Source organism: Nymphalis io, chromosome 13 (assembly GCF_905147045.1).
Source record: "Nymphalis io chromosome 13, ilAglIoxx1.1, whole genome shotgun sequence".
NCBI lineage: Eukaryota > Metazoa > Arthropoda > Insecta > Lepidoptera > Nymphalidae > Nymphalis > Nymphalis io.
Window position 1 is genome coordinate 7,215,532 of NC_065900.1, and position 27,967 is coordinate 7,243,498.

Here is a 27,967-nt window from a genome sequence, read left to right on the forward strand (position 1 = left end):
TAATATGCGTAACATTAAATTTAAACCATGTATAATTTTCTGTTGAATATATATAGAATATAGAAAATTAATAGATAATTTTTTCTATAAAAAAGTTAATGCATTGCGTTTAGATATTTTATTACTAGAAAAGCGAAAACATCGACCGTGTTGGTCGATCTATTTGATTCATTTAAATATTCTTATTTCAGCCTTTCGCCGTCCCGCATCTATCCCGTACCTGCCATTAAATCGTCGGTCCTCCACAGGGCTTTTCCAATACGTTTGCTTAAGCGTGGTCTCCACTCTATCATGTGTCGGCTCCATCGGCCATTAATGCACCTGGAGACATGACCAGCCCACTTCCACTTCAGTGTGCTAATTCTTCGCGGAATGTCGGTGATTTTAGTTCCCTTGTGAATGTCCTCATTTCCGATTCTATCTGCCAGAGAAACCCCAAGCATTGCGCGTTCCATTGCTCGCTAAGCGATCTTAAATTTCAACTCTCAGGTAAATAACGTAATTCTTCCTTGTGATTCTAGCTTGCTTCACACCAAATGTCATCAAAATCGGTTCACTGGTTAAGTCGTGAAAGCGTAACGGACAGACTAGGGTTATTATTTAAATAGTTAACTTAATTTATTATACTTACACATTTATTTCAAAGTACATAATATATTTTTAAATTTTTAGTTAGTAGTTGATGAACCGTCAAATTTTCCACCCTTAAGCATGGGAACCAAAAATGGGTTTTCAATATTCGCAGAATTATATATTATATTTTATCTTTTTTTTTGGATTCAGTTAACGTGGTTTTTGAATGGTTATTTTGAGTAAGGAAGGAGAGATCGAATGTTTTTTGAATATATGGTTATTTAAATCAGGCTCCATTAAAGTTTAAATTTTAATCATCGAGATAAGTAACATAATTTATTTTTGTAAGTTTTTAGAAAAATAGCCATCTTTGAGGCTGGTATAAAATATTGTTATATTTAATTGTAATTCGTATATTTTTAAATATCATAAGTCGTTTAGGTCAATCACTTTTTATTGAAATATATATATTATTACAATATTTTATAATCTATTAAACAAAATTACTAATGATGTGAAGCAATATTTTAAGAAATAAATAAATTATGGCAAGAATATATATAAGCCTAAAAATGTAATCTAATAATGACTGATGAAATTTTAAGACATCAAAACAAATATTATTAAAACAGTCCAAAGTATTGACAAATAAAATTAAGAACTACAACTGTATATATATTATTTGAGTTAAGTTTCTTAAAAATATATAAATAGTATGAGTCTGTATTGTGCATTAATAAGCCGTATCAAATCTTTAATAAAATTAGAATTGACTTACTCTAATAACATCGTATATTTTATTTTACAACACATGAGATTCAATGTGGTATATATAGGTACCTAAATTATATTAGTAATTACAAACAATAATTTCTTATAATATTCCGTATTATATGTATTTAATACAAATGGTATCAACAATTATGTATTAGTTAATCAATTATTTACGCCACAAATTACGAGGGCTTTTTTGTTATCCTATCGGCTTTATACTTTTGTATATGTCCCATACCTTGCTTCTTCTCTTCTAATATAGAAGAAAAGGTAGGGCTTGGATAGTTTTCCTCTATTTAATGATTTGCCAGTATATTACTTTTCATCGTTATGTAGATAAATTTTTCGCGTCGTTTGCTTTGGCGTAAATGGATGATAGGGATGTAGACACACTGTTTTTTTAGTAAAAAGAAATAAAGACATCCTTCTAGCTAGTCCAACGCCTATATCAATACTTTTATGTCTTGGAACATCCATTATTGAAATTTCATCTTCTTCACTTTTCAAACAGCTAATTTTCTGTAAGCCACGGCGAAGTTTTGAAAATTTTGGTCTCAAAGAAAATTTCGGAATGCGAAAAAATAATGAGCGCTCTTCTTTACGCCTATTATTTGTACAATTTCCTTTTTTATGCACTGAAAATTCTTTATCACTAACTTCAACTGGTTGAACGCAGTCTATTGTTGTTTCTAACGCAATTAAAGCAAAATCTTCTGTAGTCATCACTTCAGTGTTATTTTCACATTATAAATGCGTAATATTTTTATTCACTACCGCGAAGGGGTATTACAGTAGAGATCCTACTTAACTTTGGCATTGATTGAGTGTGACGTATGCTGGCTGATAAGATTATTAAGATTAGGCACTGTGATTATGTCTATGATTTTTGCTTTTATAAATATTATAAGAATGGTCAATTTAAAATCTATTTTATTAAGCCTGGCTACTAAAAATAAGACTATCCCTGTGAACGTCGAGATTCTCAATGGTCCTTACTTTATGAGTTTACGAGGCATCATATGATGACTCGAACGAAATAATAAGTTAATTTAAATGTTATAAATTTGTGGTTTATAATATTTTAGTCCATATTGCGTTTGACTCGGATTTTAGATAAAAAAAATATCAGTACTCAATATTATAAATAGGTACCTATTTATGAAACACTTAAGAACTATATATATTCTTATAATGACGGTTGAATTATAGCAGATTGTATATATAATAATGTTATTATTTGCGCTAAAAAAGGTTATGACTATTTCATTTTTATCTTTATATAAAGAAGACAGGATCGCTGGTCCGTCAGTCTTATCTTTATACAAAGATAGTGGGTTTTATAAACTTAATTAAAGTTTTGAAATCCTATTCCTGCAATAACCTGTCCAATTTGTTACAGCCCCCCCCCCCCCAAAAAAGGTATAACGGAATTAATAATGTTCACTACATATGAATTTGAGCCAAGACGGTTCAAAGCTAACGGCGCAGGGGGATTTATGACCCAACAGACAGAAAGAAAGAGCGGTTGAAGTACCCCTAGCTATACGTAATTCACTATACTAGCGATTTAGATGTTATGGAATAAAAATAATAAATATAATTAAATTAATTCATGTTCATATTTTAAAGCCTATTTTAAACATAAATTGATCTTATTATAAGAAACATTAATATGACACAGAAAGATTTATTTACGCATTAGGGAATTCCACATGACCCATGAACTTTCACGAGGAAAACCATCTTTAAACGTCTTATATAAATTAATCTCCAAAACTAAGTTGGGAATTTATATACATATGTACAAAGTATAAATCTACGAGTATGGTAGGTGCAGGTACCTGACAGACCTTATTAGGTCTGTCGGGTAATAAGACCTAAATAACAAAAATGTTATTTCAAATGATCGTATTCGCTCGAAGTCATCCTTGTAGGTAGTTAACTCTCATAGATGTTGCTTCAAACTTATCGCCACGTTTTCGCTTGCTCTCTGCCACTAATGTTACGTTATTCATCGAGAGGAGCAGTTGCGCGACTCAAATAATAAGAATTCATCCGAATCAATCGTAAGTATGTTTTTAAATATTATACTTATATTATAAATTTTACATTTTACCTTTTAGTTTTCTTTTATTCTTGGTTTCTATGAACTTCATGTTTAAAAAATGTATCATGACTTTAATAATGATTTATTTAATCTTTATTTGTACATGGTATTAGCGGGTGTTAAGGCCTACCGAATTTATTCGTAGGCCTTATGTTACTGTTTTAACAGTTTATTTAATTTGTTTTTCAGAATATTAAAAATGTAAACAAGTAATTATAAATTTGACGAGTCGGTCGACGTAATTGGTAGATACATATGCCTTTCGCGCCGCAGGTCATGGGTTCGACTCCCACCCAGGGCAAACATTTGTGTGCATGTGTAGTGTATGTAGTATATCAGTTGTCTGATTTCCATAGTACGAGCTCTGCTTAGTTTGGGATCAGATGGATTTGTGTGAAGAATGTTCCTATTATATTATGTTATAACTGCGTGCTAATTGATTTATTATTTCTTTTAGTAACTACAACCGCGATGCCTCCTAAACGAGCATCGTGGTCTGAAAATGATTTGGTATCATGAGAAGTGCTTCAGCTTGTCACCGGCTGATACAGATGATTTGAAGTGCCCCGATGGCTGTTTCAAATCTCCCTTAGGTAGGCCTTAATACCTGCACCTACCATATATCAAAACATTGAAGTAGGTTTTAAAAAGCACTTTTGTAAGCAATTTTAGAAGATAAATGAAAAGTAAATCTACCATAAGAATACTAATAAATGCGGCTTATATAATGGGGATTGTAATAGATACTGACATGGATTACATAAATTTAATATTTTATAAATACTACTACTACTATACTATATTTTGATGCATTCTTTACATTCTCACTTTTATAGCCAAAATTCATCATATTGCATGAAAACGAAATATGCAACTTTTTGGTAACAATTGTGACGTCACGATAGAAATTTGTCGGTTGATTTTTTTCAATTCTAGATAAGATGGCTTAATTAAATTGTGTTACAAAGTGTGCGGTTAATGGTTATATGGACTTTTTTTGCTTTAAAGCAGCAATTTGATATTTTTAAGTCAATAACCAAACACTCGTGAAACTGTCCATTGCACAAGCTGACGACACGCAAATAAGATGAGCTCGCATTTTCTATTTTTATACATCTAGTCTTTTACGCAGTGGTTTTTTAATTTTGTATTTTTTTATATGTAACGACTTCGGCATAAAACACATCGTTTGAATATTTTAGACTTAGTTACTTACGTAACTAAAAACTAGTCGAAAACATTTATTTTATATGAAGTAATTGTACTTGCAGCGGTTTTTAATTTTAACGACTTTAGTATTAAAAAGCATTTTAAAATACAAAATAAAAAATAACTCTGTTGAACTAATTATAGGATCACTCAAATAAACTAACATTATATTACTGAGTAATTATTATTGGTTTTATTGGCTTTATTTAGGCGCCTGCATTATTATGATACTTAGATGTACAGAACATGCCTTGCTATTAGGAATTACTATGATATGTGTATCCACGAACTCGCATTAGAGCAGTCTGTGGAATTAGTTCAAAACTATCAATCTCAAGAGGACAGGCTTCCTCTGCCCAGCTTTGAGGTATTTACATATTGCAAGTAATAATACAAAATTAGATGCCCATTGAATAGAAAACGTCAATCTTAACCGAAGATTGCAGGTTCATATTCGGGTACAACACGAATGAATTTTCATGTTCTGAATTTGTGTTTATAATTGTGTATTCATCAGCAGCAGGACAGTATCAGCGTGGCGGAACAAGTAAGTCTCTTAGCTCAGCAGTGGGTCGTTTACTTTACTTAATATTGCAATAAATGTAGGATTAAATTATAAGTACGTACCAATTTTGTTTCCATATAATTTTCTATACAAAAATGTTAACTTTTTTTAAAACTGCGTGATAAGTCTTTAAATGTGTAAATATTAATTATTCTCCATTATTAGTTCAAACTTATATTTTATGTGGAAAGTGATATTTGTTTTAATTAAGCATTTTAATTTTCCATATAATTGCCTATTTCTTTCAAATAAATGCAATTGATTTAATTTAATATATTCTGGAATTCTGATTATGCTTCGGTTTAAACCATTGCTCATATTCAAACGTGGAAAACACAAGACTATTGCTTTTCCTCGTGCAAACGCTAGATATTCAATAAAAAAAATTGCCTAGTCATTGTCGCGATAAGAGGTTGCCGATTTTCCTTGAAATCAATTCTAGATGTTTTAACTCTAATGCGCGCTGTAATCACATTATTTTGCTGCATCGTTTACGCCGAGATGATTTAATGTAGAGCGTTGTTTTTTCAGAATATTTGCTCATATTTAAAGTGCAATTACTTTTGACTTATTTAACAATAGTCACAGTTTTGTAACTTATAACCACCTAAAGTATGTGTCATTTATTATTGTTAACAAACGTTTTACGAGGCTAAAGTTATCTATTAGGTAAAAGGCAACGACTTTTATACTTCACCTATAACAAATCGTTTTTTTTTAAATGTCGTCATCTCTAAATTCATATTGTATTACTAAAACAAATCATTATCTTACCTGATAAGGTTTTCAATGTATATTATTGTTTTAACACTATATCTTTGTGTTGTACAATTTACATTATTCTTTGTCATATCTTTAATATTCAAATAAATTTTACTTGAGAAATTATAAACATAAACGGTGAACACTAGCCTCAATAATTTAGTCTAGAAAAAATACAAATAAAAAATGGTACCTATTCGCTAATTTTAAATTTTAATTTTGGCTAATTCTGTGAAAATATTTGTGGTTTCTTAGATTTGTTAATATGTAATATAATGGTTTGATAGTTTGCTTGCTGTGATTGGTTTTAGCGTTAATAGCTTGAACTGAAAAACCTTAATACAAAGTTTAAATCAATGACATTAGAATACATGCTTCGTTCAAAAATATTGATGTTTTCAGTTGTTGTATTGTATTATATTATCTTACAGCTCGTTTTTATTAGTTAAAACAGAAAGAAATAGAGACAAAAAAACACTTACAAAGCGAAAACAAGGTTTTAACCTTGTGCGCACGATCCGTGATCACCTTCATTTTATTAATTTCCTATCAATAACATGGAATAGGTACTGCGTATTTTCGTTAGTAGTTTTACATTATTTTAGTAATAGGTATTGAAATACGTAAAATATATAGATTTTAAAGGTGTCAACTTCCTGTTGTTTTACCATTTCGTTTATTGATATATATGAGTCATGGAGAATGAATAATATATATCAAGATTTTTTTCATAAATTTAGTATTGGCTTATGTATTATTTATATTTACTTGACTATATCATAAGCATTAGTTATCAAGATCTCAAGTTTTTTTTTGTACTCAAGTTAGTATTACATTATATATAACATAAACGTAGCGATCCAAGGTAACGAAACGTTCCCATTATACAAGCTACGTAGGCATCAAGGTAATATGACTTGTCTTTTTCATTTGTAAATTTTAAATGAAGCAGTGTAGACTGAGAATGGCTACAGTGTGCGCAGGAGCGCCTGCGTCATCGTATATTTGTTTGCAGTGTGACAAACTGCATTCATTAGACTGATTCATACTGTTTTCCACTACGTATCTAGCAAGTACGCTATTAACAACTTGACGTTTCTTTCGCGTATTGGACCCATGTTTTAAGGTAAGACAGTTTAATTTTACTTTGTAATATAGTAGCACTAGTGGTTATTTATTTGCATTAATATTCTAAAAAAAGGAATCGAGATGCTCACGTTAAATATTATTCATCAATATTACTCTATTTATAAATCTCTTTGACTTTGTCAAATTCAATTTTTCAATGAATTTGTGTTTCGATTTATTTATATTTTTTATTAAGGATTAACAAAATATATGCAACGTGTCATCGATCCTGTGCAATACTTCGCTGTTTATCTCTTATCACGATAACGACGTAGAGAAATGATAAAGCGTTAAATATAGCTTATATCTCTTTTTGAATTTTACCGTAGTGTTTATAAAGTTCCATTTCGCAATGAACGAATAATTTTAAGTTAAGCCGAATAAATAAACGCGCGCTTGATAAAGCCGGGGAGGTGATATCACGAAGAAATAAATTCACATATGAATTTTTCGTTTTAGTTTAATGATAGACGGAGCAAGAAATGGGGTTGTGCCTTTCGTTCGACTGTGGAGATTGTGATGTTTGCGTCAATCCTTGTTGTTTGGCCCTGAGCGCTTGCTGTCTAGTACCCTGCTGTTGTCCAAACGCCTGTGGCCGACAAGATCCGCCACAGACGGTGATCGTCCAGCAACCACCTGTGGTTATAGAGCAGCAACCGCCGCCACCTGGTTATCCTTACCCGCCACCTGGAGGATATCCTGGTTATCCCCCACAAGGCTACCCTCCTCATCAACACTACCCCTACTCATCGGATCAAATGATGAGATGATCGGACTTAAGTGTGTTTAAAGTCTTCTTGTCTAAATAAGGTAAGAATCATTTTTCTAAAATATAATTTGGTTTTTACTTTCTAGAACAAATACAAAATCGTATTCAAGGCTTGTTGTCTACCTGTTTGTCTGTTTTTTCTTGTTTGACCGTCCCTTACTTCAGTAACTACGGTCAATATCTTTTAGAAATTACTTGCCGTTTGCTTACGTGGATATATATTAAAGCCAAAACACTTAATAAACGACGCACCCTTTATTTTGAACAAAGTACAATATTTATTGACATAGCAGCAACAACTGGCTTCAAATATATTTCTAAGATTCTACAAACATATAATAACAGTAATAGTTATTATTATGTCTTAATAAAAATCATCATTTCCAAAAATATCCATTAAATTTAAAAGTAAGATAACAAAGGCGATTATGTGATTAGTGAAGTATATCTTTATTATCGGTTAATAGTTATAAGTAGATATGAATAAGTATTTACAATTGATGTAATCTATGAAAGATTAAAAGGCTTACATTTTAGTGGACGACAATCTTTAAATGTATGTACTATTTTATTTAGTATATCTTTAACCTTGGCATCGTAATAGTAATTACACTATTTATCATAAAATTACGGGTAAATAATAATAATCGCTAAAATTTTACTTTTTTTTTTTCTTTTTTACCAGATAGAAGCATAAGATGTGAAACGCTAATTCGTCTCGATCAATTCTTAAAAATGTAAAAATTTATTATGGCACTAAAATAATCAACAAAATAAAATAAACTAAAAAGTCACAAGACATTGCTGAAGAATTCGAAATGATCATAATGACCAGTGTATCAGTTACATAGCTTATATTGATTTATTGTCGTACAAAATGTCGAAACTAGATAAGACAATACATGCACGTTTTTTGACGTCATCGTTCACGTGCTCATATTTTCATATAGTTAAGATTTTGACAATTTAAAAAAAAATAAAAATTAGTTTATATAACAAATAAAACTACAACAGCTTTTGAGATCTTTGCTATACTAATAATAATATAATGAAATTAAATGAATTTATTTTCAATTCCAGGATGGGTTGTAATGTATCGTGTCGTCCGTGCTGTTGCTGTTGTATTCCGTGTTTATGCTGCGATTGTTGTGCGGATCCCCCACCCCCGACCGTAGTGCACCATCACCATGTCGTCCAAGTACCACCAGGCTATTCTTCTGGTAGAAATGAGCCACCTCCGCCCTATAGATAGCACACTAAATAGTTTTATATATATACTCTTGACATTGTTACGAATCACCAAATTTTTTTAACAATATCCTTTAAGATCAGTCAATTGGTCTACTTAAGAGCGTTTTTTTAATGAAATCATCAATTATATATTTGTTTTACAACAATTACGAGTCTTAAAAAAGAGAAAATTTAATTAATTCGAACTATTTATAACGTAATTACTACCCTCACCAAAATTATGTACATTTTGACTTTGCAGTTATTTAAATAAAAAAGTGTAGGTTTGTAGATATTATATTATAATATCTGATCGTATTTGTACGTATTGTAATTAGATAATGTATACTTAGATTAATTATTTAATTGTATGTACATTACTTCCAAATTGTATAGGCATGTAAATTCACTTATGCTTATATACTTATTGTGATGATGGTGTTATATTATAAACTAATGTTTATTATATAAAATATCATTATATTATGTTAACAGTCTTAATTTATATTCTTGTTATTTACATTGATAAAAAAAGTATGTATTCCTTATTATGTTTTTATATTTTTATTTAGATCTCAAATGTATATACTTACATTAAGTAGGTAAACCTACCTTTAACGTATAAGTATAAAGAGCCTATAAGTATAAAGAGTTCCGTACGTTAAATAAAATTATGAGGAATATATTATCAATAATACGCATATATTATTTTTTAAAATCTACAATCTATATCGACACCGCAGGTGGCTGTTTCTCAATTGTTAATGAATATTAAACGTGGGTTTGTTTAGATATATTTAAGAAAAAATTATACCAGGAGGTGTTAAGACTCATCTGAATTATTAAAGGTGAATGTATTTAAATTTTATTAACCTCAAGAAACTCACGTAATGTTATTCTTAATTATGAGTTTATGTCAGTCATTAGTGTTGGGTTTCCATAGCGAGAACTAATTGTCTATCAAACTGAATAAAATACTGCAGACTTTAGATTTATAGTTTATATAATTGTATGTATTTCTTATTTAATAGTATCATTTTACAGTATTATTTTATTATATTATCAAATAGATATATGCATGTAAATAATTCAATCAAATACGCAAATCTCCAAACAACGTTTTTAATTCAATAATGCCTTAACAAACTTAAAAAAGTTTATAAATTCTCCAGTAGTTTTGTTCTCCGTGTAGTACTTAGTACTTGTAAGTAAAAAATATTTTTAAATGTGAAAAAAATTCAGTTCCTTAGAAGAACATCATATTTTTTGTCATTAATGGTCTGTTTATATTTTATGTGTCTTATACATCACTACTTATTATAAAATAAAGTCCTTCCCCGCGTCTGTCTGATCGTAATAAACTCAAAATCTACGGAATGGCTTTTCATACGGTTTTCTTTTTCTTCTCGGTCGTTTACTTCATTGCTGAAGGTCGTGTCCTCTCTGATCTAGGGTCTGGGTCACCATCTCTGTGAATTTTCTTCAGTCCTTCCTATCCTCAGCTTTCCTCAGGGCTGTTGTCACTTGGAGACCAGTGAGGTTGGTAACTTGGTCCGACAATCGTCTGGGACAACGGCCACTCGTTTCCTCTTGGTCGGTTAGTAGTGAGCCGAGATACAAAATACGGTTTTATCAATGGATAAAGTTATTCATGAGGAAGGCTTGGGTGTATAAAATATTAAAATTTTATGTAAATAGGCTGAGATATGACAATAAATGTTGAAGATGATGAAAAAGTCGAGCCGAAAAGGAGCTGTACTGACATGTGCCGCTTAATCCATAAGAGTTTTATGTATTACGATATAATAGTTCTTGTAGACCTTTATTCAGCCCGTACGGGCTAACCTGAACGGGTAGATAGCATATATATTTATGAAAGGATGTTGGAATATCTGATTTATAGGTATCAACACTGTTTGACCGCTCATCGTGTAAGTTGGCACTTCAAAGGAGGTTTTGCAGCACATAGACTTATTTACATTTCACACAGGGAGGACAACGTCTGCTGGGCTATTATATTCTATTTATATTACATATCTAGAGAAATTGTATCGTTGAAAGTTCTAAATATAACAAACATCAGTCCAATTTGAATGATTGTCTGAGGCTTATAAATTATATTTATTAAGTAACGGGCTATTACCTATATAACTTTAACTTTACGCTGTTACCCTAAGGAGCGAAGAAGTAATTGTAAACGTCAATCAATATGACAGTACCAGTCGGTACGTTTATAATGAGATGCACTTGATTATTTTACCCTTTTGTATGAAAGGATGGGCTATGTAGATTAAACGGGCGAAACTTATATTTTTATTAAAGAATAAATTATTCAAAGACATGCTCTAACTTACGAATATATGTCTTGGGTGGAGTATAATAAATAATCAAAGTAATGTGATAACATAACATAGGTAAAAATTACTACTCATAAAGACTCTTTATCACTTATCACAGTGAGTAGGTTGATAGGCGGATGTTACAGAATGTAATGATGGAACCTACCTAATTCCTTATCAAATAGTGACGCATCGTAATCTGTAAAGTAAATCATTAGTCTCTGGCCCTATATAAAATTTTACATATATACATACATACATGGAAATATATGTAAAATGGTAACGCAGTTGAAACCTCGATAGGAAATTAGTCCTATGAAAAACTTTACTTTTTTTTTATTTAGCAACAAGTCAGTTTGAATATTTTTCTGGGATTCTGTTGTTAAAAAGTAACTGACTATTGCAGTCGTAATAAATGTGTGTTTATTTTTCATATTGATCTTACGAGTATGTGAATTATAAAATTACAAATAAGATATTAAACAGTTGAGTGCCTTCTCATTCCATAGCGACTTAATCTTTCGATCAGAATTTCGTGTTGTACTCAGTCAAACATTGAACTTAGGCTTGAACATATCACAAACTACCCCTAAAATATTGTATGATAACACTCAGGTTTCATAACTAGTTTTTATATTAATATTTGCTAAAGACTGAGTTTGGTCTGGGGTCTGAAAAACCACTACAGTTCGTTTCATTTATTCAGGATATATACATTTAAAATAATAATTATAATCATAATAATTTTATTTAAAAATCCATCATATTAGATCATAAAAAAACTGTGATGCAGTTATTAACGCCCGCCAACGATGTGGAAAACGCATACGTTTTGCGATCATGACCTTCAAGATTAATCTCTGTGCTCTTTCCAAACGAAGCATAATGTTGTTAATGTATTATGCAGTAGGAGATCACAGATTGTACAAGAGCGAATTAAATCAATTTACTCAATAATGAAAGAATAATGAAGTAAACATCAGAGTGTGAAAGCCAATAGATGTTCTCAGTCAGGTAACCTTCTTCACAAGTGACATCAGAGATTGAATATGTTAATTCCAACTAAGATTTTCATCAATTGTCACCACCAGATACTTAATGCTTTTAGCACGAGATAAGTATTCACAGCTACAAGGAACTTTGTACCGGAAATCAGAACATTTGTGAGCAACTAATGAAAAAGATATTTGTGGTGAGGAGTATTTTGAACTGAAAGTAATAAATTGTGTTAATCTATATTGAGTGTCAGTAGATTACAGAACAACCAATTCATTACCACAGCAAAGGCGTATTCAGCCCTTACGCGTACCTTAACCCAAGTATCCCCATGAACAAGTAAAGATGTGTCATCGGCATAGATTATGATTTTACAATTTGGTATTATAAGCCTACATAAGTCATTGATATAAACTAAAAACAAGGTTGGGCCTAATACATTGCCTTGAGGGACTCCATATGTTAGATCCCTAGTAGTGCTGACTACATTATTCATGAGAACACATTGTGTTCGGTTGCAAAGGTTACTGTTAAGGTTTAGATAATTTGTGCTATTCCTCGGACTCCAATTACTTCAAGTTTAAGTCATAGTAAAGACTGTAAAGACACTAACGTCACAAGTTGTGTAGCTGATTTGTACTATAAAATATTACATTTGTATTATTAAATATTTTCAGAAGAAGGTTTATTTGATTGATACATCCATTATTAATTAAATTACATATACATTCTTAATACTGACTTAAATGTGCTTATGATATCATCGGTTTACATCCTCTCACAACATTTGAATTGCTATCGAAATTATCCTCAACTTAACACGGCTCATTTGTAATAAATAAAAACTATAAATATAATATAAATACAACAACTACTACGAATATGCTGGGCCTATGAATCGCGCATTCATATTTATATAAATAATTTATGTATATGGTGCTCAAAGAGCCTTGCAAAAAAATCTTGCCCATATATATTTTTTGACTTACCCCGCCACTGATGATATTCTAAATAAAACGAAGTAAACAGTGTTAGCGTGGTCGGCATGTAGGTACAAATACATTTAAAACAATATTTATTGTATTTAATACGTTACAATTCACAATTAATTTAAAATATTTACAGTCTTATAGTAGTAACAGTAACAGCCTGTTAATATCCTACTGTTGGACTAAGGCCTCCTCTCCCTTTTGAGGAGAAGGTTTGGAGCTTATTCCACCACGCTGCTCCAATACGTCAAATCAGACACATGCAGGTTTCCTCACGATGTTTTCCTTCACCGTCAAGCACGAGATGAATTATAAACACAAATTAAGCACATGAAAATTCAGTGATGCTTGCCTTTGAACCCACGATCCTCGGTTAAGATTTACGCGTTCTAACCACTAGGCCAACTCGACTCTTTACAGTCTTACATTAGTCAGTAAGTCTCAGCTCATTAGATATGGGATATTAAATATCAGAAACATTTCCTGCAATGTTAAATTGTAGTTATATTATGTTTAGCGTTACAATTATGTTGATTAATGTAAGTTGCCTTGTTATGATGGGCTTTAGTCCCGGTTCGGCGCAAAAAAACTTTATGTAGTTTCTTGGTAAGATTCTCAGTAGCAGTAAGGAGTTTGTAAGTTGACAATGCTTATAGTCCCATCTCTCGGATAGTATAAAAGCCTACACTTGAACTCTCTCTGATCGTGTTGGATTGCATTCCATAAGGTTGAGATTAATATAGGGATAAAGAGTGCACCTGTGCACATCACCTGTAACCGGTGTAATGGTCCCGGTGGCCGAAATTGATCAGGAGAACATTATCCAACCATCACTATCATGCTAATTATTATATTTTATTCAATAGTTATACGATTAACAGCATAAAGAAAAGGAAATACAGAAATTAAATCAATGAATGGAACACTCATCGCACAAATTACTTTTTATATACTGATGTTTGTATGCTTAAAGGAACTGTTTAAGAGCAAGGAAATGTTCTATTCTAAAACGTATGTTATGTAAATTCTAAATGTCATGAAAATGAATTTTCCTAGTAGAGTTTCCCGTTGCACCATTCATTAGTTGTTTTATGCAAAACAGCAATTTCAAGTTTAAGTGGAGTGAGTCAATGTTATTGCATTCACCAGATAATATCAAATGTGGTGTATTTATTTTCATTGGAAGTGGCCCAGGACAGAGGGATGAAACTCATAAGGATGAAAATCACTCCTCTACGCTGCTCCAATACAAGTTAGTACTCGAAGATACATAGTGGTCACGCTTCCCAGGAATTGACCGTGGGCTCTTCAGTTAAAATCCAAGTTCTCCATCCTCTGGAATAAAAGATTACATCACCTTCAAAATTGACAACAAAATTTTATAGGTTAAATTGTGAAGAAATGAACAAATTGTTATATTAGCAAACAGCAATAATGGAGAAAACTTTTGTTTAAAATATATAATAAAAGGTAATAATTTTAGATACTTACTCATTTCAAATATTTGTTGGTTGACGTAATATGATAATTTAACAATTTATCACCAGACATTTGTAGGTATATGTATTTGTATTATTGCAACAATCGTCTGTCAATGAATTTTTTTTCTTAGATTTAAAATGTTTTCAATGAAACAATATTTTAGTTCATCTAAATAACATTTAAAAAATGTATTTACATTAATACCTAAATCAAACTTACTACTACAAAGAAATAAGTTTCGGTTGTTTGTTTTTTCCAATTTCACGCAAAAACTACTAATCTGATTGATATGAAATTTTCATGTTATTTTAGTTTATAGTTACAGGTCAAACACAGACTATATATCATGTTAATATGTTGCATATTTTTTGAGATAGAGTTATGCTTGAGTAGTCGAAAATAAAGATGTATATTGTACCTATATTTTTAGATTAGTTATATTAGCCATATTTATATTTGTAGATAAGTTTAAATTTAATTTTTTATGTATAAAAAATATTGTTCACTTCACTTTAATTTCATTGTCACATTATTTCATTGTGTAAGTTATATATTTATCAAAATAAATAATATTTTAATTTTTAACGTTTTATATAAGTAAATATTGCCGTGTATACTTTGCAATTCGACTAGTAGCTAAAAATATTATGAGATATTTGAATAAACTCATGAAAAAATACAAAAATAAGAAAAAACACGATGTGTCAGCATGGCACGGGCGAATCCATCGGTAAGCGAATATTTAAATAAAATTCGAGATAAAATCCTTATTTTACCCGTGCGGAGCAGGGACGTGTAGCTAGTGTTTTAAGTATAAAAAGGCGTTGTATTGTTACGAGTGTATTGAAGGGTACTCAATCATGTTTTTTTACAAATTATGATTAGCCGTTTATAGATAAACAATGAATTCAATTTTTTAATATCATTAGGTATGAGTCAAGTATGATACAGTAGCAACATAATTTTAAGTTATACTTTTTTGAATATAATACATATATAGTAAATTATTATCTTCAAAATCACAAAAAAATTAATTTTTAGTAATAATTAAATACTAACTACTCGTGTTAATAATATTAGTCTGATTTTAAGAAATATTATTATAAAAAGAATATATTATAATACTACTTTTGTTGGTCACTCCCTATAAAATCAAACAAAAAACTATTATTAGAAATGGTGTTTCAACACAAGAGAAAGATATTACGAAGAACTGAAATTTTATATATTTTTTAAATCCTATATATTCTTTCAGCACGCTGAAAGATAATTCCGGAAAAATATAATCTTATACATAAAGTTACTTGCATGTAATGCTTAGATTAAGTAAATAGAACGACTTATTTTATTTTTATTATAAGAAATATAAAAGGTATTGTAGAATTTCATATAGCTTTCTTTCTTTTCTGCATTGTTGTTTTTTTTATTACCTTCTCCTAGTTCAATTTTAATCACAATAATCTTTCTCTCATAATCTTTTAAGTGATTGTAAGCCATATATACATATAATAGAAATGTAACTGATCGCTGTTTGTACATGGAAGTTATGCCAATTTAAAAATTCTCGTCGACCATATTTTATTCGTTAAAAATGCTATAAAATAACTATTCATTTGAATTGGCTGAAACTTTAGCTACCTATAAATGATAATCTGTAAAAGTATGATGATTGAAAGTTTATAGGAACAAAACAAAGTTAAACATGGACAGTTTCAGAGATTTAGATTCTTCCAATGTAAGATGAGCTCTAATCTATATGATCAATTATATTAAACAGGGTTCAGCTAATTGTTGTTTAAACGTGCCCACGCGTAAATGTAAAGAGCGCCGACTGCCGCGTTATCATATGCATTGAGTTACATGCAGCAAACGCAGGTATGTCGAAGACGCGCTGCGCTCACTGGTAACAGGGACCTGGTAAACCTGTCTGTATTCGTTTGTAATATATTTTGTTAGGGTCTTCCCAAGTTTGAATATATATAAATATCACGCTTATTAAAAAAACTGTACATATTACGGATTAACAAAAATATCACAATATATGTAATACACATTTCTTTCGTTTTTTGATACTATACGTTTAACTAGCTCCTGCCCGCGGCTCCGCTCGCGCGTAATTGTAGACAGAGGATAAATGTTGTAAGGTAGGTAATCTGCGATTTTAAAGTCAGAATGTCTCATCGAACGCGGATAACTCCAATCTTGGTTGGCATTTCTTATTTCATAATTAAAATTGAAGAGTCGAGGCACGACGCTCCTTATATCTTAAAAGTTTATCTTAATTACATAGCCTAAAGCTTGCTTATAATCCCATACCCAGATAATATACAAACATTTTAAACTTAATATATTTTTCTTTTAAATATACAGTAATTATAATTGGGTGAATAGAAATTTTTCGTAATTTTAGGTTGCAAATAGATAATATATCGATATATTGTGATATGAAAACCAAAAATGTTTGATTGGTTTATCTTATCTTTTTAGAACTGACACAGTTCAGATTTTTTGAACAATTTGTAAATGTATTTACTAGCAGTAGGACAGTAAAAAGGTTGTAAAAGGTGACATTGTAAGTACATTAATTGCATATTTTCTTAACTTGCTTATCTCTTAGTGTTTTGTGCTATTTATTTTTCAAATACATAAATGTATTTTAATTTTTATCTATTTCAAATGCTGAAAGGATAAGTCTTTTTGAAACTTCGTTTCAGTTACAAATACGCATACGTTACAATGTAGTGTAAATAAACATACAAAACTAAAGAAAACTAAATCGTTTTAGCAAAAAACAAAAAAGGGAATAACATAAGCTAATCATATAATTCTTCGACTCCTATCATAGACACGTCTCTTGCTTTTTAAACGGTACTAGCTGGCTCTCGTAGACATTTTGCGACCATGGTCGTTTAGCTCTCGTTTTCGTCAAAACTCACCCTAAATTGATAGAATACATAAATAAACTCGATAGCGTTGCTAACCGTACATGCAGGAGGCAAGTCATTAGTCAATTGACGTCATACGGCGCCCCATGTCAAAAGATTCAAACCTTACACCATTTGGAAAGATAAATGCGTTTTGATGCTATTCTTGTGATGTTGCTCTATCTAAATAGTAATCGTTAAGTACTTTACAGTAATGATATTATTAACAAAAATGGTCATAATATATTTATCTTATTACAAACACTCAACGTTATATCTTGAAAAGGTATCATACAGGTACTTATAGATAGATCCAGATATCCAGATATGTTGACTATTTTAATATAATAATAATATATTTATTAAATTCACATACTTAAAATTAATAATTTGATTAATGACCTTTTTTTGACTATTTTTAATTTTAATGTTATGAATTAATGTAATTTGGCACCATCGAATCAAATATAAAAAGAAATGTAACTCATTAAAATTTACAGTAATATTATCAATTTTACTCATAATTCAAATGCAATGAAAAATTATAATATTACGTAATTCGTCCTATCCCATGGGAAACTCTAAATAATAGATTTATAACTACTCGTATAATATTTAAAACACTGCATAGGCTAGGGTCGCTTCTAGTGCAGTAGTTAATTTTGTGTTTTTTTTTTAAATTATTATTGTCCTACACCAAATTAAGTTTTGTTATTGAAGTAGTTACAGAAACTTTTGTTAACAATACAAATTTTTCCATTTTTTTGAGTTACCTAAAATTTAGAAAAATTGTAGAAAAGTAACAACTGCCTTTAAAGTCCAGCAGCTAGGCTGCGTTTGAGGTCAATGTTTGGAGTTGGTGGAAAACATTATAGATTTAGGTTTAATGTTTTACAAATTATAATCAATAATATTTTTATTATTTTTCAGGCAACAATGGGAATCTGTTGTAGTATCCCGTGTAACCTGGTCAGCAGTGTATGCTGTTGTTGTGGATGCTGCGGATGCGACAACAGCGGCGGTGGAGGAGTAACTGTGGTCGAAAATCCCTCTGACGTGATGGTGATCGAAGACGCTCCGGGACCGACGTATAGATGATCTTCATAAACTCTTATATCTATATTAAGATGGGTGACGACCAAATCATAGAGTTATGTTTGCGTCGATACACGTATTAATATTTATATAATATTATTTAAATAAATAATAAATTATTTTCTACTAAGTAGCTTCATTCTTTAGTTTCGAATTATAAATAAAATAATGTCTTTCCCTAAATTATATTATATTTAAGTAATTTGTGTACACAAATTTACTTATAATATACATTAATCTGCTTAAAATATTTTTATATAGATTCTTTAGCATTTTTTTTTATAAAATTGCTAGCAGGAATAAAACACTTACGTTATGCTTCTTTAATTTTTGTAATAAAAAAAAATGTAATATTAAAATAAAAAAATGGTTTTATTTTTTACAAAAGGCTCGTGATATCTTTTCTTTTTAAACAGTTTCGATAAACTTCAGTTAGCCTTCCGTTCTGCAGAGAACCTCGTACTGTTTGTACGACACTTCTGATCCACTAAACGAAATGTAGCAACATCCGTGGCTGGCATGAATCTGTAATAAAAAAGTAACTGACTACCTAACAACATTTACATGATAAACTACATTTAACAAGTTTTTTATTAATACACCTAAAGCATAATCTATGGTTACATCCCTTATAAACTTTAAAATAGTATCAGATTTTGAACAACTATGACAATTATATTAATTTGACTGACGGTAAAAAGACTATAAGAATGTTACATAGATTTTAATCTCAAGGCATTTTGTTATGGTTACCTTGCCAGGAGACAAAGATCCCCTGTGGCGTGCCCTGCCAAGGTACAAAGGTTCGGCTGTATGAGTGTTGCCAGCGATGATCGCGTTAGGAGGCACCTGTCCCTGATTGCCCGGCACCCAATGCACTGCGTAGCTTGGGGCGCATAGCACCTGGATATCAAATTTCAATATTCAAATCGAGTATTATGCGTCAGTTAAACAATTTTGTTATATAAATACCGATTAGAAAAAGTATTATTTTAATTCAATTTTAAAAAATGCGCATTTTTTTAGGTTTATAGTATAAGTATCTATTTCATTAATAGAAAAATTACACTTAAAAAAATAATATTTACCTCAAAATTGTGCACCGGTATTTCTTTACCGGCAAATGGTATGTAAGCCGCTTTATGTTTAATAGCTAGCTTGCCAGGAACTAAATTTCCGTTATGGTGAGCGCGGATAGCCCATAATGGACTACCATCCCACCCCTCTCTACCAGCTACGTAAGCTTTGCCATAAAGCGTCTGAGCTGTTGCAGGTGTCGCTGGCACCCAATCTATGAGTTCCGCTGGAGGCTCAACATCTAAAATAAATAAACAATTTTTTACCATAAAAATAAAAAAAACTATATTCAGTGACAATCGGGATTATGTAATGATTCTAGCGATACCTCATATAGGTTATGGTGGAATAAAAGCTCACTTACATAATGAGCCTGGATAACATTACATACCTTTTATGGCCGGTCGGGTACAATTTTTTTTGTATCTTCTTTTGAATTTAAAAAGTACAGTAATTGTTCAATGAATGTGATGTTATTATTTTAAATTAAAAAAATATATATTCTTAAAGTGACAAGTTCGGTTAGTAATTTATGTAGCTTACTTTCTACCACTTGTACTGGTTCAGGCGCTGGTTGAGGTGGATAAATGTAATTTGTAACATAGGCAGGCTGCGTGCTGATTTCGTGATGTGGGGGGTATACCGGCATCATGACCGGTGCTGGTACATAGGTGAAAGATCCAGGTGCAGCGCTCGGTGGTGGAGGGTAACCGTAGTACGGGGGAGGACCGCTTGGGGGAGGATCTAGAAATTGCGTTAAAAATGAAAAATCATTAAATGGAAGAAATTTGCAAGTTACACATTTTAAAATATTTGATAAATAAAAGGAATAAGGCATATCAAATACCATCATGTAAAAATGTATAAATATTAACTCACTGTATGACATATTGAAGAGTCTTAAAAAACGTAAACAAAAATACAAAAACACTATTGTTTCCTCAAATGCGCTATTGCGATTTTAAGGAGCACTGGAAAAATTTATCTTTTACCGACTTTATCAGAGACATACTTTTATCACTGTTATTTCAAAGTATTGATTAGATAAGCTATTTATGTACTTAAAGCGTATGACATGAAATCATTTCTTGCAAAGTAAATGATTCATTTTTTTTATCTTTTTTTTCTTTGTACATATGTACTTCGTCAAAAATTTCGGTAATTAATGCCTTTCTAAGATGCATATAACGTCACCTATTGATAATAATAAAAATATTGGGAAACGTCAATAACGATCAATTCAATTGAAGAACTCGCTAACACCGTACAGCACACTTTACTTCGATTTTTCCCGTGTTTTTTTCCAAAAAACAATTCTGGCGGGACAAGACAAGACAGGTTTTGTCGTATTCTATTAAATGAAATTACGTTCTTTGCAATCAAAGTTTTGAATGCAGCGCGACGTTGTTTGTACATTTGATTTTGACCTGCCATCATGTCGCAATAAAATCAATACTATTTTTCTCGTCGGTATTAAGGAGAGCTGCATAGTTTGTAAAAGTATATATATAATTTTATTTTATTTTATTAAGGACCATCAGCAGTCACCACACTTTTAGATATAATAATAAAACAAACACAAACAACTTACATAAAATGTGCGACTCTTAAAGACGGACAAAACATGCATATTAAGGTATAGTATAAACAGATTATAACAAACGCAATATTTTTTATAATACTAAATTACTAAAAATTGTTACCACATTTCTATAGCAAAAAAATAAATAAAATAAAATAATAATAATAATTAATAACATTGAAAATAAAGCTGTAAATATTATAATTAACGAGTGCTCTCATTTCATTTATCACATTAAAATTATATAATAAAATAATTTAAATAAGAAAACAATAAATAGTAATTAATTAAAAGTTTCAAAATTTAAGTTTAATAATAATATCATTTATAACATACAATTCGATGATTATTTAACCTCTAATCTATATTTCAATACTAAATCTATATAATAATAATTAACCTTTACTTTTAACACAATCCAATCACAAATCTAAAAGTAATAACTAGGTATATGATAACGTGGCCGACTTAAATTATGATTTAATAAATATTTTATTATGAAGTGCTTGTGAGCATTGTAACAAAATTAACGAAAGTAATTACAAAATAGAAAACTCACAGCAGTTGGGCTGTTACGTAAATATTACGTCAAAAATGTTTTATTACTATTTTCGGTTTTTTAATTTTATATGTAGTATTTTTGGTTGTGGAAAGCCTTTCATAATCGCAAATGTTAAAAAAAAACATACTCTTATCGATATGGTATAAGCTCTGGGGTCTTCTTATAGCTTCTTGCATTATTGTAACTCATTTAGTTGCCATTAAGTTCGACTTGCAGCTTAATATCAAACAAAACTTAAGTGAAATTTCAAACATTAATAATCTTATTGTAAACGTGATCCTTCTACTTAACAATATATGCAAAGAGAATGTATATATCGAAATCTACCGAACGACAATAAAGATACTTAATGATTTAAAAATAAACCAAGCATGCGTGAAGTTGATTTCTACAAAACTCTACCTGTGGTTTACCATACAATGTATTTTTTTTATTATTTCTATATCTTTGGAAGTGATTTTCGCCAATCCGCCTTACATAATAGTCATAAGAATACCACTGTTTCTAGCAATTTTTCACTTAGTAATACATTTGTCATTGATCGTGTCTGTTTTAAATTTTATGAATTGTAATATGAAATATATGCTGAAAAATAATATGTTCAAGTCTATGGATTTTCCTATAAATCTTAGACAGTCGAAATCTAGACAATTGTATTTACTTGCACCTAAAATGTATTTTATAGAAACAAAACCAAACTTGAAATTAAATATAAAAATGTTGTGCAAAATATATGATGATCTGTGCACTTGTATTCAACTATTGCAGAAATGTCAAGGGATGGAGGTATGTTTTTTTTTAATATAGAATAGGAAGGCGATGGTAAGTAGTTACCAACGCCCATAGACATTGGCATTGTAGAAATGTTAACCATCGCTTACATCACCAATGCGCCACCAACTTTGGGAACTATGATGTTATGTCTCTTGTGCCTGTAATTACACTGGCTCACTCACCCTTCACACCGAAACACAACAAGAACAAGTACTGCTGTTTTGCGGTAGAATATCTGATGAGTGGGTGGTACCTACCCAGACAAGCATGCACATGTTAATTTAACATTTGAATATGTATCAGTTAACCATGAGACAAAAGCAAATATTAATTTGTGCAGATTTGCTATTTACAAATCCACAAATTTGTTATTATTAAATATACTTAATTGTACTTCTTTTTATAAATAATTTAGAATCAATAAATTTGGTTAATGCTCGATATTCGATTAAAGCTTTTTTTAATATAGAAATAAGTTCTCTAACTTTAAATATTTTTCAGATTCTTCTTACGATTTGGGTGATGTTTACTGGTGCGGTTACTACCATTACATTGGTTTCTAATAATGAGGTAATAAGTTATAGTTATACAAGTACTATTGTATTAATCGTCAAAATTAATAAATAAAATAGTTAATTAACATTCACGTTGCCAAAAACACACCACATCCACTAACATGCTCGGCATTGCGAGTATAGGCCCGCCAATTAATTTTACTTTGATTGCGCTAACGTAAAAAGAACCACGGAAAATTGTATTTTCTGAACTCATTTTTTTTACATCTTGGTAGATGTTTCATTTGTTATTGAAAATATTTCATGTACTTTATTCAGTCTATTAGAATTTATCATTATTTATCATTATGATTTGATTTGACTTTGAGCAGCAAAGATCTTCCTATAGCTATGAACTGCACTTAAAATCACTCACCACAGTGTACTGCAATGATATTGTGGGACTTCGACTCCAAAGATGCGATATGAGAAGATGGGATAAATGCTGATAAAGGTCCTTACAGGCGCTCTTCTCATTAAATTAGTACATGCAAAAGAAGTTCCAGAGATTCCCGTTTCCTGTAAGCCATTTTTGCCACAAAGAAGAGAGCGCAACGACCCTAAATTAATTACAATACTCGATTTTCTCCTCGAAAATTCAGTTGTACTTATTCGGATTTGAGCCCGTAATCTTTGGTTAAGATTCACATGTTATTACCACGCCTTTATATAAAATATATATGATTAACACTTAAAAGTTGCATTATGAATTTATAGTTCAACTGTGACTTTATTTTTATTTAAGACAATATTAACTTAGAAAACAATAAAAATGTATTGTAAACAATATTTTTAATTTTATTCAAATAACATTATTATTCTAGACTGCCTACCCACTCTTAGAATTGTTGCGAGGCGTCCAGGTCTATTTTTGGTTTGGTGTATTATGTTATGTGGATGAACAAATAAGGCAGGAAGTGGAAATCGTTGATTTGCTTTTTATGAAATATTTGATCGATTTAAAATGCAGTAAGTGGTATAATTGTTTTAAGTAATTTTTGCATTAACACAAATGTCGTTAGAATGTTTTATTTTACAGATCACGTTGAAAGCCAAGTCTTGCAGACGTTTAAATTAGTCGTCAGCAATAATCAATTGCAGTTCAAGGCTTTTAATCTCTATCGTCTTAACTTTTCGACAATGTTTGGCATTGTTATGACCGTTATTACTTATAGCGTCATATCTATGAAATATTTTTAGCTTTTTTTCATTATGGTACAATTTATTAAGAAGCTTTCATAAAAAAATATACTATAACATACATTGATTGTTTTTTATTTATGGTTATATTTAAAATAAGCTACTTATGAATACATTATACTATTGACCGTTTATTATTTTTAATGCAATTTGACAAAGTGAAATCATTGTAATTATAAAGTAATGAATTGAAAAAAAAAACATTAACAACATTTTGTCATTAATTATTGTGTCTTTGGAACACTAACCAATTCTAATCAGCGTTACAAATATGTTCCAATAATATCTGTAGACGAGATAAGATGCTTAATAACTCTTTAATAAAAAAATCTTTTTAAGATATTATAAACGTATTTTTTACGAAAAAAATTATTAAATGATATTGTTCTAGGATGTTTTAAACACAAATTTATTTTAATACACAAATATTGATATTATATAATAATTATATTATGCTCAAAATTGCACCTGTAATTCAAGATAATTTGGTGATAACCGACTACTTTTACTTTTTCGACTTTCGCTCAGCGCTCAGGCGCCAAATGCCAAAGTTTTTTAAAATATTATTTAAAAAAATATGCTCCACTGGTTACAATTAGTTAGACATCTATATATATACTAGCAATATTATAAAGAGGTAAGTTTTTTTTTTTTATGTTTTTAATGGATGAACTCAAAAACTACAAAGCCAATTTAAAAAAAATCTTTATCCTACAGAAACCTACATTATCAGCGAGTACATAGGTTGTATTTTATATAAAAAACTATTTGAGATTCTTGCGAAAATTGCAATAAGTCAATTGTAATTATTTATATTTTTAGTTATACAAAAGCCAAGGTCAATTTGTCATTATTATAATTCTAACTATTATAGTTAAGTTACAATAACTGTTTTTTGTTCAAATTATTTAATAAAAAAAGGTAGAATCGAAAGTTGACAATCATATTATGATAATCCTTATGTAATTAAATAGCTTCAAAGTAAAACTTGATTATGAACATGTAAATTCCTCTTTAAATTATTCGAATCATACCTTGAGTGCTAAAGTGTGCACGGAAACTTAAGTTGAGGTAATGTTAATATATGTGACAAATCCGAAGGGACATGGGACAAATCCGACAAAAGTTCAGACGTAGAAACGTCGATGCTTTCCGGGGCATAAGAGTTTGAGTACTGACAACTTAGAATTAATGGACTGCTATTTAAAAAAAAATCTTGGTATAACTTCTTATACCAAGATTTCTATAGACTATCTTAACAAATATTATTGACTAATATGAAATCCAAGGCACTGAAGTGAACGAGCTCATTTACATAAAGATAGAAGACCGTAGCTGAACGTAATTTGCCACATCGTACATACTAAACTACGACCGAGATATGTTTGTAGCTCTATGCCCGAGCCCATTTGACATTTTTGACTTGATTTCTATACCAATGTCTTAAAACTAGTAAGTTTAGGAAGTTTGTGTATTTGTTCTAGTTTGTACGAAGCATATCGCAGGCAATTAAATGCCCTAGACAGATCGAAATGAACAAGTGTTAATAGGCGATTTACAGTCAATATAGTATTATATAGAGAGCTTTATACTTAAAATTGCAGTTTCACTCGAGATACCAGAAAGAAAATCAAATTGATTCTTAGTGGGTTTTCAAGTATTTGTTAAATTTACAGTTAAGCACACTGTTAATAACTTTTGACTACATACACAAATTATATTAATATATCATAACTAAGTTGTTAATTTATCATTGTCATCATTTAGTGTATTGAGCCTTATTTACAGTAGAATATAATATTACCTTAAAATCACTCTAATATTTATTTTTTATTAAAATCATGTGGCAAGATAGTATTATTTTTACTTGGTCTTAATCGGAAGCATAGCGAGATAAAATATGGACCTGGACGTTGCTGTAAAGTATATGAGATAGATAAAACAATATTTACCATATCAACATAAATGATCAGATTAACAAAACTGATAAATGAAATGTAAGTAAATAATTATTTTTTAATTTTAATATTTCGAGATTTAAAAAAAAAATCTTTCTTAATCCAAAAACTCTTAGATACATAAATGAAGCTGAATTTAAGAATAATATGATCTAATCGTTTGTCACTCAAATTAATAACAAGGTCCTCCAGACCGATTTCGGCCACGGCGACCAATCTCAAGAAAGATTAGCCAACTGCGCTGGACATATTATAGCGCCCAAGTGTGTGCGCAAACACAGATACATTCTCTATTCCCTAGCTCTCATACTCCGATGTGACGGCAATGCGACATGACCGGAAAGAGTTCAGACGCAGGACCAACGGGAGTCACGGGAGTGTACAGACTTCCAACTTCCGGACCCCGGGCAGAAAAATCCAACAAATTTCTATTGGCCCGACCTGGGAATTGAACCCAGGACCTCCGGGTCAGCGGCCTTATATCTAGCGACTAGACCAACGAGGCAGTCAACACTCAAATTACTAATATAATGTACACGCTACAAGCTACAAGACATGCTACAAGACTAGTATATATAATACCAATGATTTTTAAAAGATTATAAGTATTGATATTGCATTTGACGTGATTTAAATTAAATTGCAAAATATAAATCTTGATTGGTAATATGTGATAAGATGTACGGCGAAATTCTTTATGTAAAACATTATTAAATACAAATCAAAACTGCTTATAATTTAATATGATAAAACGGATAATTTGCTATTTCCTTTTTTTCAATTATTTAACATTTTAAATCTTTCAATGTTTTTGAATTAAGAACAAATCATTGTTTTTTTTTAACAAACGGTTTTTATTTATTTCAAAAACTACTCCAAGACATAATTATTATTTTTACCATGGCAAATTACTCTGTGCTTCGAAAAATATTTCTGCGCAGAATTAATATAAAATATTTATTTAAAGTTACTTATTATATTTTGTTTGATGAGTAAAATCAAAACCACAACAAATATTTTTAAAACTCATTTTATTATAATTACTTACAAAAAAAATCTACATTTTTTTTAGTAAGGAAAACGTGACTTGAATAATATTCGAATGTTTATGAAGACAAAATATGTAGAGCTTTTATGAATATTATTAAGACTACCAGTATTTATAGCAACATTATTATCTAGACACAAATTATTTTTTTAAATCAAAACACTAATATTAAAACAAATCACAAATTAGGTATTAGTCGAATCATTTCATAAATTTAAAATTTAAAATTTAGTAGATTCGGAAAAATACCTTTATCCATTGTCAATCGCC

General features: G+C 30.2%; 1 protein-coding gene and 1 long non-coding RNA gene across 2 annotated transcripts; one reads left to right on the forward strand and one right to left on the reverse strand.

The window, feature by feature from the left end:
- Positions 1 to 6,951: 6,951 nt before the first annotated feature.
- Positions 6,952 to 10,489, forward strand: LOC126772891 (uncharacterized). Its single transcript, XR_007669698.1, has 3 exons — positions 6,952 to 7,116; positions 7,578 to 7,928; positions 8,968 to 10,489. It is a non-coding gene; the product is annotated as an uncharacterized LOC126772891 (long non-coding RNA).
- Positions 10,490 to 19,290: 8,801 nt separating this feature from the next.
- LOC126772867 (uncharacterized) lies at positions 19,291 to 21,038 on the reverse strand. The gene is made up of 5 exons (XM_050493475.1): positions 20,899 to 21,038; positions 20,563 to 20,763; positions 20,031 to 20,260; positions 19,696 to 19,845; positions 19,291 to 19,467 (listed from the first exon to the last, which is right to left on the reverse strand). Exons 1-5 carry the CDS (start codon positions 20,906 to 20,908, stop codon positions 19,375 to 19,377), a joined length of 684 nt encoding a protein of 227 aa, XP_050349432.1. The 5' UTR covers positions 20,909 to 21,038; the 3' UTR covers positions 19,291 to 19,374.
- Between the last annotated feature and the right edge of the window lie 6,929 nt (positions 21,039 to 27,967).

Excerpts from the sequence above, each read along its gene's own strand:
- LOC126772867 (XM_050493475.1), bottom strand. Across the intron at positions 19,846-20,030 it reads TACCGGTGCACAATTTTGAG|GTGCTATGCGCCCCAAGCTA; the intron begins GTAAATATTATT and ends TTTGATATCCAG. Across the intron at positions 19,468-19,695 it reads GATCTTTGTCTCCTGGCAAG|ATTCATGCCAGCCACGGATG; the intron begins GTAACCATAACA and ends TTTTTATTACAG.